Source organism: Schistocerca gregaria, chromosome 8, assembly GCF_023897955.1.
Source record: "Schistocerca gregaria isolate iqSchGreg1 chromosome 8, iqSchGreg1.2, whole genome shotgun sequence".
NCBI lineage: Eukaryota > Metazoa > Arthropoda > Insecta > Orthoptera > Acrididae > Schistocerca > Schistocerca gregaria.
The window spans coordinates 122,444,976-122,457,924 of record NC_064927.1 but is presented as its reverse complement, the minus strand read 5'-3'; the positions used below and the strand labels follow the sequence as shown (position 1 = coordinate 122,457,924).

The 12,949-nt window shown below is 45.4% G+C and overlaps 1 protein-coding gene across 1 annotated transcript in view; it reads right to left on the bottom strand.

Annotated features, from left to right (window-relative positions):
• The window catches only part of LOC126284716 (fatty acid-binding protein, muscle-like), a 161,054-nt gene extending 159,568 nt beyond the window's left edge, over positions 1–1,486 (bottom strand). The window contains exon 1 of the mRNA XM_049983850.1: positions 1,173–1,486. Within this exon, the coding sequence (XP_049839807.1) occupies positions 1,173–1,245 (73 nt within the window). The 5' untranslated portion in view covers positions 1,246–1,486. The remainder of the gene's footprint in view (positions 1–1,172) is intronic.
• Positions 1,487–12,949: the final 11,463 nt, after the last annotated feature.

Below are 12,949 nucleotides of genomic sequence, written 5' to 3'. Positions count from 1 at the left end.
CAGACACTACACTGAGATTCATTGAAATATTCCTCAGCAAGTGTAGTCCATCCATGCAGGAGGTAGCCTACAAAACTTCAATTCGATCAGTACTTGAATGTTGCTCGTCAGTCTTGTACCCATAGTAGATAGAATTCAGAGAAGTAACAGAGAAGTTCCAAAGAAACACGTTTCGTTAAAAATTCTTTTAGTAAGCGCAGATATATTACGGAGATACTCATCCAACTCCAGCGGGAAAGGTTGCAACAGAGGCATTGTACAACACGGTATGGTTCACTGTTAAAATTTTGAGAGCGTACGATCCTAGAAGAGTCGATCGTTATTTGATTCATGCTATCCATATCTCACGAAAAGATAATAAAGGTAAAATTAGAGCGGAAGCGATGAATGAAAGTTTGTAACGAGGGTGGGATTTGAGTCCGGGTCCCTTCTCACTTGGTAGATGAGCTAACCATTACGCCACCCTCCCACAGTGACTTTGCACAATTGCACGAACTACCCTAGCACACCTTTCTCCTCAACGCAAATTCCCATTCATGCCTCAGCGCACTTGGTATTCTCTCTAAACTCGTTCGGCGTTGCAAAGACTCTTCAGTATACTGGATTAGGACCTAAGTATCGGACGAAACGGGGGATCCTGCCTGAGGGTTAGACGTAGGTGCTTTTAATCAAATGAAGTGGGCTGATGTGTGAAAAGGAGTTTGGACTGAGGAGGGAGGCGTCCTGGTGTAGTCCGTGCACTTGTGCAGAGCCGCTGTGCCGGGATAGTGCAGTGATTAGCGAATTACCTAGTAAGCAAAAGACACGGGTTCGAATCCCAGTCTTGATAAAAATTTTCATTCGTCGCTTCAGTCTGTACATGTACATCATTGATGTTTAAGGCCTGAAAAGGTCTCTGGAACCATATAGTTTCATTTGATTGAAATTAGAGTGATACGAATTCACACAGAGGTATACCAACAACCGTTCTTAATGCGGAGCAGGAAAAGAGGGAAGTGACAGTGGTACCCAAAATTACTCGGACCGCACACCGTCGGCGGTTTGTGGAGTATAGATACAGACTTAGATGTAGAATGCTTTACAGCGAAGAACAAAAAATGTGACTGGTTGCATCAATTTGTATCTTCAAATGTTGATCTTGTGTAAGTCGTCAGATACACCAGGTGACTTACCCAGAGCCTTCATGACTTCGTCGAAGTTCTCGCTCTCGGCGAGCTTGTACTGCTTATCGAAGACGAGAGACATGTCGCCTGCTGGGATGCCGGGCTGTTCCTGGAGCTGGAGCTGGAGCTGGAGCTGGAGTGCTGGAGTGCCCTGGTCGGACTGAGTGGCGGCGCGGCAGTCTGCTGCCCTCTTGCCGCTTCCTCGGCGGCAGCGGCCAATGGGCTGGCCAATGGGTGGGCGGCGCGCAGATTGGCGCTTTGAGGCCCTCTCTTGTTTGCCGCCGCGACGCTCCCAGCCGCCAGCCGGCCGTCACGCCACCTCACCAAAGCCCCAGACGCCCAGCAACTGCGCAGGCGAGCCTGGTGAGGCTCCCACGCGGGACAAACGATTGGTTTGGAGGTTGCGCTCCAGTATTTGTAACCAGGGCCGGACCGTGAACATTTCTTCACGCAAGCGACGTCTCATTCCCATCTCCCCCGCCCCCTTCCTCCTTACTTTCACACTCCCAGCCACGTAACCAGTCATTAGTTGCCTTCGCTTGTGCTTTTACTCACGTCGTAAACACCGTAACCTCTATACGCAACTAAATCGTACCATACACGCTCTTCCCGTGCTGGAAAATGTTCAAATGTGTGTGAAATCTTATGGGACTTAACTGCCAAGGTCATCAATCCCTAAGCTTACACACTACTTAACCTAAATTATTCTAAGTACAAACACACACACACCCATTCGCGAGGGAGGACTCGAACCTCCGGCGGGACCAGCAGCACAGGCCATGGATGCAGCGCCTAAGACCGCACGGCTAATGCTCCGCGTCCCCGTGCTGGAGCTGCGTTCGATTTTTGGTGACAGCAAGAATTTAAACTGACATGTTACTCACTAAAATGGCTTCAGATGAAAATGTTTGGACGAAGCTATAAGTCACTAGAAATTTATTATACAGGGTGTTTCAAAAAGAATATACGTTCAAAATGGCTCTGAGCACTATGGGAGTTAACATCTGAGGTCATCAGTCCGCTAGAACTTAAAACTACTTAAACCTAACTAACCTAAGGACACCACACACATCCAGGATTCGAACCTGTGACCGTAGCGGTCGCACAGTTCCAGACTGAAGTGCCTAGAACAGCTCGGCCACACATGCCGGCCAGAATATACCCATTACAAAGTATTATTTTATGAAATGAAACAACTAGTTTACTGTTACCAGTCACCATTTTATTTATTTCCACGACGCGTTTCAACGGTTTAAACCTCCATCATCGGGTGGATTTACATTAGTTAGTATGACATTTGTGTGTGTGTTGTGTTACGATTTTTTGGAGGAACTTGTGGCACTGCCTCCAGTGGTCACAGGTTCCTTTCGCTGTCGTAACACATCACATGTATACTGTCACATTTGTAAACAAATATTGTGGTTCCTGATGACTAAATAACTGATGAATATTTTCCTGTAATATTCCTGAATTTTATTCTTCGTCACATTTTCCAACATCACACCGTCTTTACAATTTCCGCTTCTGTCCCACCACAAATTACATTATTAGTGACAGAATCAAAAACTCGTCTCATTCCATCAGAGGCATGCCCACTACTAACCACTTTCTGCGGTACTCACAACATTCCAAAGACTTTACAAAGCAAATGAGTTTACAAACTTTCTTGACAAAAGAAGAATCATCACCAACTTGTATCATTATTTTATAAATGAATTCAGAAATAAATTTAATAATTTAGTGTTGGATTGTGCAATTAATAATATGCATTTTAAATATGCCAGGTATTTCGTAATTTCAAATATTTTTAAAGGAAGAGTATTTTAACTGTACGTACATAGTACTAACAAATTAATTTATTTTTATACATTTTAGCCTGAAATATAATCCATCGTATACAAAATCATATGAAGTTCTTTCAATGAAAATCCTAGAATGTTCACCTATACAAGAATCGATAGTATAAATGATATCACTTATATCTATATAAAAATAAGGTAATGTTAGAGGACGGCGAGTCTTTTCAACCTGAGCTAGACCCTCTGGGTTTCTCTGTCTTGGGACATCCCAAAAGTGAAATGTACAGCACTCCAGTTGATATGGTTGAGTAACTGGAGCAGCGAAATGACGGGTGTTATCAAGATTTACGACATGTTGTACTGTTTTGAAATCACATCAAAAGTGACAGGGTAAACCTAGTGTATAATGGAGAGGAGAAACGTTGCAGACATTTTATGAGTGCACCGTTCCTCCAAAGACGCAACATAACCTTACTCCCTTTGGTTTCTATAGTGAAAAGACGTTTTTACACTTCAACAACACCAGCTACGTAAATAAACAATTCTTCACATGAAGGTCATGACGTGAATCTTCGAAACGCGTAGAGGCAAAATAAAAAAGCAACTGACGCAGATATTGTTTAGTTTGTATTTATCAGCAGTCGTAGCACTCATAATACCGTTCCTTATCAATGAAATATTCATTTAGCAAAGGAATTAATCTTTTAATGATCTAAGGGTGCTTACTTCACAAATACTTTACCTTACTTTACGTGTGGCAAGGGCCCTATCTACAATACGCTCGCTATATGAGTCCCTTCCATTTATTTTTATCGAGTGCGCTGTTTGTCCAGTTGTGTTGATGTTCATCCTCCCACATATTATTTCGCACCTAATCCTGGGTCTTCGTCTTCCTCTCGTCCCATCGAATGTCCTGCCGAATGTTGTTCTAGGTAGTTTATTCTCCATCGTTGTTTCTCTATGGCCTGCACGTTTTCAGCCTTCTCTTATTTAGCCTTTCGACGATGTCATGGTGTTCGAACAGTTCTCTCAATTCTTCATGTTCTCTTATCCTTTTTACCATATTACTTTCATCATACAACGGTCGAAAAATTTATGTTAGTTCAAAAAAATGGCTCTCAGCCCTGTGGGACTCAACATCTGAGGTCAAAGTCCCTTAGACATAGAACTACTTAAACCTAACTAACCTAAGGACATCACACACATCTATATCCGAGGCAGGATTCGAACCTGCGACCTTAGCAGCAGCGCGTTTCCAGACTGAAGCGCCTAGAACCGCCTAGTCACAACGGCCGGCTGTCGTTAGTATTTGTATTTTGTATGTTAACAGTATTTCATCTTTGTTCCCAGATATTAATGCTTCACATAAGTATAGTTCGTATAATGTCGTATGCGAGTCGTGGAACTGAGGTGGGACGTGGTGACCAGCCCAGTATTCACCTAATAGGATGTGGAAAACCGCGTAAAAACCACATCCAGGCTGGCCGGCACATTGGCCGTCGTCGTTAATCTGCCGGGCGGATTCGATCTGGGGCCGGCGCGCCTACCCAAGTCTCTCACTTTGAAATTAGTGCAAAGTGTTCTTTTCTTTAGCATTCTGAAGGAACTAAAAAGTGTTTTGTTTGCTGTTGCTAGAGGGACATCTATTTCTATATCTGTTCTATTGTAAGTACCGGAAACGCGCAACCTTCTTGTAAGTCAATCTATCTACATCCAAAGAGGCTTCACTACTCGTTTTCTTACTTGTAACCAGCCGTTCTGTCTTTCCTTCAGTAGCACTTAAACCAGTTTTCTCAGCGATTCTTAGTAGTTTTGCACTACACTGGTCAATTCTGTTTTGGAATACGTAAGCTTTATAACAATCTTCACCTCCTGCTGTTGGATCCCATTCGTGATGATCTTCCCTAAGGTGAGGTTAAATTAAATTGGTGATATGGCTTCCCCTTGTCTCCGTCCAGAAGTCTTACACGACACATAGTTCTATCCGCTAATGTTTTAAAAGAATCTCATTAACTTTAGGGTATTTCAGATTCGCTCATTATATTTAGGAGTGGCTGTCGGTGTATGCTATTATAAGCATCTTTGAAGTCTTTGTAGGGCAGAAGTCCATTCTGGAGTCCTGTTTTTGGGTGAAACCTGCTGTAAAATAAAGGCGTCCTAGAGTGACTACATTAACTGCTCGTTAGACGCAGGTGGGATCCAGCGGCTGACAACTGACAGCTGGCGATTGTCACCGGAAATGCCTGCTGTCCCCTCTGCGAGAGGGGAGGGGGGAGGGGGGCAGGACCGCTGGCTCTGTCGCAAGAAGGGAGAGGGGGAGTGAAAAGGGGGCAGAGAGGGGGTGAGGGGGGCGGGGAGAATGGGACAGGCTCACATCACCCCACGTAACCGTCGACTGAGTCACCGCTGGCAGAACCTTAATCCGATTACACGCCTCGTCACAGCGGAGAGAAGCGGTTTGCAAGACCCCAGCAAAGTGACGTCTGCAAATGTAATGAACGGAAAAGTATCGCGAAACTCTTGTAGGCCAGAGTGTGTACGTGGTAGGTGGTACAGCTGTCCAAGTATTCTCTGGAACTCTACACATTTTAGCAGTTCATTTGGCAGTGAGCAAATTGACGCAGTGTAACAAACCACTGGACTTCTATCCAGAAATAGAGGACATACTGCGAATATTATATCAATGGTTGTAGACCCAAAAGCCAGATGCCAGTTAAAAAGACGTGTAGATCTGAACTAGCAAAATATATTTGTGCCATAAGGCGATTCATACAAAATCATCATGGGACAGTGTCGTGCCCGCGCTTCTTCCAGTGAATTTAAAAATATACTTCATACTTGAAGACAAACAGAAAAGACCCACTATGAAGGAATTTTCCGAATGGGACTGAAATCAGTAGATGTGATGCACATATACAACAACAAAAAATGATTACCATGTCAGATCAATTGGATGAATTATTCAAGAGAAGGCTCTTCAGAAATTGAGCAAGTCAGTGACGCATTGTTCCACCTCTGATGCTTAGCTTTGATTGACAGAGTTGTTGGAGGTCCTGCTGAGGGATATCGCACCAAATTGTGTCCTACTGACGCTTTCGATCGTCAAAATGTAGAGGTGGTTGGTGGGTCTTGTCTATAATTCTCCAACGTTCTCAGTTGGGGAGAGATCCAACAAACTTGCTGGCCACGTAGCATCCGGCAAGCAGTACAAACTCTCGTCGTGGGTGGGCGGGCATTACCTTGCTGAAATATAAATCCAGGATAGCTTGCCATGAAGGCCAATAAAATGAGGCGTTTAATACAGTCGGCGTACAGCTGTACTGTAAGGGTGTCACGAATGACACTCAATATGTTCCAACTGTCGAACGGAATCGCACCTCAGACCATTACTCATCGTTGTCAGTCTGTATGATGAGTGAAAGTCAGGTTGGTATCCAACTGCACCTCCATACACGTCTTCATCTACATCTACATCTACATCTACATCCATACTCCGCAAGCCACCTGACGGTGTGTGGCGGAGGGTACCCTGAGTACCTCTATCGGTTCTCCCTTCTATTCCAGTCTCGTATTGTACGTGGAAAGAAGGATTGTCGGTATGCTTCTGTGTGGGCTCTAATCTCTCTGATTTTATCCTCATGGTCTCTTCGCGAGATATACGTAGGAGGGAGCAATCTGCTTGACTCTTCGGTGAAGGTATGTTCTCGAAACTTTAACAAAAGCCCGTACCGAGCTACTGAGCGTCTCTCCTGCAGAGTCTTCCACTGGAGTTTATCTATCATCTCCGTAACGCTTTCGCAATTACTAAATGATCCTGTAACGAAGCGCGCTGCTCTCCGTTGGATCTTCTCTATCTCTTCTATCAACCCTACCTGGTGCGGATCCCACACTGCTGAGCAGTATTCAAGCATTGGGCGAACAAGCGTACTGTAACCTACTTCCTTTGTTGTCGGATTGCATTTCCTTAGGATTCTTCCAATGAATCTCAGTCTGGCATCTGCTTTACCAACGATCAACTTTATATGATCATTCCATTTTAAATCACTCCTAATGCGTACTCTCAGATAATTTATGGAATTAACTGCTTCCAGTTGCTGACCTGCTATTTTATAGCTAAATGATAAGGGACCTATCTTTCCAGAATGAGATTTTCACTCTGCAGCGGAGTGTGCGCTGATATGAAACTTCCTGGCAGATTAAAACTGTGTGCCCGACCGAGACTCGAGTCTCGGTCGGGCACACGGACCTATCTTTCTATGTATTCGTATCACATTACACTTGTCTACATTGAGATTCAATTGCCATTCCGTCTTCGACCTGTAAACTCATTTCCTGGAGTATAATTGTCTTCAGTGATGAGTCTCGCTTTGAAATGAGATACGATGACCAACAGAGACGCCCACCATACGACCCGACAACCATATGTGATGATCTGGCGAGTCATTTCATTTCATAGCAGTACCTCTTTGGTTGTCATCTGCGTACCATTATAGCAGAGCAGTACGTCGGCGATATTCTACGCCCCGTTTTGTTGTCCTTCATGGCAAGCCACTGAGGCCTTGAATTTCAGCAAGATAACGCCCGCCCGCACACGGCACGAGTTTCTACCAATCTTCTCCATCACAGTCGTCGGATCTCTCTCCAAATTATAACGTTTGAAGTATTATGGTTAGGCCCTCCAACAGGGCTGGCCGATGTGGCCGAGCGTTTTTTTTTTTTTTTTTTTTTTTATTTGACCTTTGAGTGTGTACTCAATTTAGCTATCGGCAACACATAGTGACAATGTACACATAATTGAATAAACAAATACAGAAATGCATATTTACAAGAATAAAAAGCTTAACTGTTACAGGTTTGTACATAATGTTTTAAAACTTGAATTGAATTGAATTGGAAAATAATTAAATGTGCCTTGGCTTACAATTCACACCAAATTTGAAATATCTTCATCAGCAAGACATATTTATAAGTTACGTACAACATTAAAACCTACAGATTGTGACCAGTACTCTTCATGAAGTTAACTATCACTTTATATAGACAAATGTCTTTAGTACACAAAAGAGAAGAAGCTGACTGAGGAAGATAGTAGCCCATACTCAGCAATGTCTTCAGAAAGACCAACCGTTCAAAGTCCAATTTGGGGCACAAAAATAAGATGTGGTTGACATCAGCTTCCGACTCAGGATCACACTCACATGCTGGTGAACTGTAAACGTTGATCCGATGTAGATGTTGTGTGAAAGAGGCATGATTGAAGCGGAGTCTTATGATGGTAGAAGTCGTGGATCGGTCCAGGTGTCCCCATGAACCACGGCTGTGAAGGAATCCGAGGTTGTAGCACTGCGTAATAACCGCCTTTTGTCTGTTGAGAAACGTTCCACGTTTCCTGCCATTGTTGTCTTGCGTGATCCTTGACTTCACGTAAGTAGTCTGTATAAGGAAGGTGCAGATCCAGAACGGTGCCTAAGGTTGTTTGGCTAACGCATCAACTTCATCATTATAGAGGATACCAGAGTGGGAAGGTACCTACAACAAATGGATCGTCCGGCCCGTGCGTGTGCTGCGAATATATTCAGATATCACATCCAAGATATAACTGTTGGTTGTTTTGTTACATCGACTGTACTGAATGTTTTTAAGAAAGTTTTGCGAGTCAGATACTGTCAATATCTTGGGGAAGTAAGTGCTAGAGACAAACGTAAGTGCTTCCAAAACTGCCACTGTCTCCGCCGTAAAAATAGAAGTGCTCGTAGGCAGTTTGAAGGTTTTGCGGATCTGGATCTGAGGGCAGAGAAAAGCACATCCTGTACACTCTTCTTGCGGAATTTTGGAGCCATCGGTATATACACAGAGAAAACCCGGCCATTGTGCTTGAACGAGGCGATGGAAGTCAACGTTGACATTAGTAGTGTTCAGCCAGGTCGTACTTAAATAATGGACTGGGATCTGGGAGCAGAGCGTTTGAAGATAATATTCAAAAACAGGTAGATGCACTGAACGTCGTATAGAATGTATTACACGTGACCAAGTGTCAAAGCTGGCACAGACGGCTGGCACTTTATTCCTTCTGTGGGATGCAATCCACAGTCGATAAATGCAGTCTCTACTTTCTTCTAATAATTTCCGGGTATGCAGCCGGATCCCGTCGACATTCTGCCACCATATTTCGGCCCAGAGACGTCCGGCCATCATCAGGTGAGTACACAACTACTGAAGAGCCCAGGTGCAGTCGCGGTATTTATACCGATTCAACACGTGCGCAAGAATCGGTATAAATACCGCGACTGCACCTGGGCTCTTCAGTAGTTGTGTACTCACCTGATGATGGCCGGACGTCTCTGGGCCGAAATATCGTGGCAGAATGTCGACGGGATCCGGCTGCATACCCGGAAATTATTAGAAGAACAAATACGCCGGGAAAATTTCAGAAGTCACAGTCTCTACTTTGATGGACGGAACTGTCCGTAATGGCCATGGCTTGAATGTAGAATTTGTCCGATAACATTTGGCGCCTAATGCTCAAGGGCGTCTCCTCAGCTTCTATTAAAAGGGCGTTGGTGGGCGTCGATAGCATGGCTCGAAGACAGGTACGAGTGGCTCTATATTGAAGAGTATCCAATTTGGAGAGATGAATCTTTGACGCAGTGTGGTAGAGTTGACAGCCATAGTCTAATCGAGATCGAATTATCCCTCGGTACATGGTGAGCAAAACACTCTGGTGCGCTCCCCACCAGACACGAGTGAGTGACCTGATTACATTTAAACCTTGGCAACGGTGGATCGGATGTGGGGCACCCAGCTTAAACGAGAGTCAAAAATCAACCCCAGAAATCGAACTTGAGATTTTATTTGGAAGGTGTACTTGCTACAGGTAATGTGATCTACAGTGCGAGCTGTCGTCGACTTGGAGAAGGAAACGACTGCTGATTATAGACGCTACAGTCTGGAACCGCATGACCGCTACGGTCGCAGATTCGAATCCTGCCTCGGGCATGGATGTGTGTGATGTTCTCAGGTTAGTTAGGTTTAAGTAGTTCTAAGCTCTAGGGGAGTGATGACCTCAGCAGTTAAATCCCATAGTGCTCTTAGCCATTTGAACCATTTGAACCCTCCAACAAGCTCGGTATTTTGACGATCTAATGCGCCAACAGGAGAAAATTTGGAGCGATATCCGTCAGTAGGGCTTTCAACAACCCTTCGCCAAGTGGAACAACTGCTTGCATAAGGGACAGAAGGGGACCAATGCGTTATTGACTTGCTCGATTTGTGAAGCTCTTTCCCTTGAATAAACCATCCAATTTTTCGGAAATTGTAGCCATTTGTTAGTGTGTACATGTACATCGCATCTACTAATTGACGCACCATTAGGGTAATTTCTTCATGTTGCGTCGTTTCTTTTGTCTTAGAAGGTACTTTTGGTGAGATTTGATGCACTAACAATAAAGGGTACATACCTCCAATTTTGAACGTGTTTGATTTTTTTATACATTATTTGCCTTGAAATATGGAACACCAGGAAACTAGCAAATACCGAAATTTTCCTGACTGCGCACGCAAAGTATAGTACAAACAACAGTAAACAATACACTTCTGGCTGCAACAGTGCCTCTAACACCACTCATCATCGAACCGACCTGAGCCTGGATGACGGATACGGATACGTCATACCATGGTGGTTTAGCTGTAAGACCAAGTTTGTCAGCTGTAGTGGCTAACGAGCTACGGCATGCCAGTCTCTTCCCAACCCATGACCGGTGTGGCGGTCTTTCAATTGGGAGACGAATATTAAATATCCCACCACTGTCTGCCTGCTTACACACGCTCCTGAATCTGGACGATCGAAGAATATTACACACAAGCTCATAAATTAAGGATAATTGCAGGATCTGGTGCCACACAACGTGGCAATACACAAAACTGGCACTAATAGCAGAGGTACATACGGAACACACACGACACAGATCTGTGTGTCCACGGTATTGATGATAAGTTGAGAAAATCGTCCCGAAACACATGTGCTCCAAAACGACACAGTTTCCTGCGCATGTACCTCAACATCAATCTGGGATATGATCACCTTGCACACATACACAGGCGGCACAACGGGTTGCCATACTCTGGATCAGGTGGTCGAGCAGCTGCTGGGGTATAGCCTCCCATTCTTGCACCAGTGCCTTTCGGAGCTCCTGAAGTGTCGTAGGAGTTGAAGACGTGCAGCGATACGTCGACAGAGACGATCCCAGACCTGTTCGATGGGGTTTAGGTCTGGAGAAGAGGCAGACTACTCCATTCGCCTGATATCTTCTGTTTCAAGGTACTCCTCCACGAAGTCTGCTTGGCGGAGCCGTGCGTTATCATCCATCACGAGGAAGGTGGGACCCACTGCACCCCTGAAAAGGCAGACATACTGGTGCGAAATTACTTCCCGATACACCTGACCTGTTACAGTTCCACTGTCAAACACATGCAAGGGTGTACGTGCACCAATCATAATCCCACCCCACACCATCAAACCACGACCTCCATACAGGTCTCTTTCAACGACATTAAGGCGTTGGTATCTGGTTCCTGGTTCACGCCAAATGAAAACCCGGCGAGAAACACTGATCAGACTATACCTGGACTCGTCCTTGAACATAACCTGGGACCACAGTACCAATGACCATGTACTGTGTTCTTGACACCAGGCTCTCCTGTGACCAGGAGTCAGTGGAATGCATCTTGCATGTCTCCGGGTGAATAAACCGTGTCTGTTCAGTCGTCTGTAGACTGTGTCTAGGGACAACTGTTCCAGTGGCTGCGGTAAGGTCCCGATCAAGGCTACCTGCAGTGATCCGTGGCCGTCTGCGGGCATTGATGGTGAGATATCGGTCTTCTTGTGGTGTTGTACGCTGTGGACGTCCCCTACTATAGCGCCTGGACACGTTTCCTGTCTGCTGGAATAATTTTAAGATCACACATTGTGGGGCGTGTGCTATGACCTGCTGTGATTCACCAGCCTCCTGTCGCTCTAGTATTCTACCCCTCATTACGTCATCAATATGTGCTCTTTGAGCCATTTGCAACACACAGTCACCATTAGTACGTCTGAAAAAGACTGCACACTTACTCGCTGCGCCGTACTCTGGCATGCACCAACACACCTCTGCGTATGTAAACTGCTGCCAGCGCCACCGCGCGACGAACGCAGGTCAAATGCACCGCATTGTCATACCCCGAAGAGATTTAAACCCGCAAACCGCCCACCAGAGCGTTGTTTCACCATGTATCAGCATTTTCCTTAATTTATGAGCGTGAGATCATCCCTAAAATAAATCATCAGTGAATGCGCATTGTTTAGTTATGTACCGGCCTAAAGCTCTAGCAGCATGGGAAGCAGTACTGAACCGAAACCAGCTCACAGACACAGTCTGCCCACCGGACACCTACAGATACTGCAATTCAGTAGACGCCACCACTTTCGTACCACTGTGCCCACATGCCACCGACATGGAGTGGTACAGCCTTCAGTTATCTCCGTCAGTTTGAATGGTTCAAAGTGGCTCTGAGCACTGTGGGACTTAACTTCTGAGGTCATCAGTTCCCTAGAACTTACAACTACTTAAACCTAACAAACATAAAGACATCACACACATCCATGCCCGAGGCAGTATTCGAACCTGCGACCGCAGCGGTCGCGAGTTCCAGACAGTAGCGGTGTCGCGGTTCCAGACAGTAGCGCCTAGAACCGCTGGGCCAACCCGTCCGGCCTGTCAGTTTGAATTAATGCCACATCAGCAACAGCCAGACCTCAGTCTTGGGTCTCCGCTCCAGAAGTTTCTAGGCGACCAGAAACGCATCTCTTCCGCAATGTCAGTGCTGGGCCGCAGTACTTAAACCCTCATGCCCAACCCGTCGTCGTCGGCATAGCTGGGTCCGATTCTGACGCAAAGCCCGTGCCAGACGTCGATGCGCTTACGACGCCGCTACGTTTGCCGTCTCGGT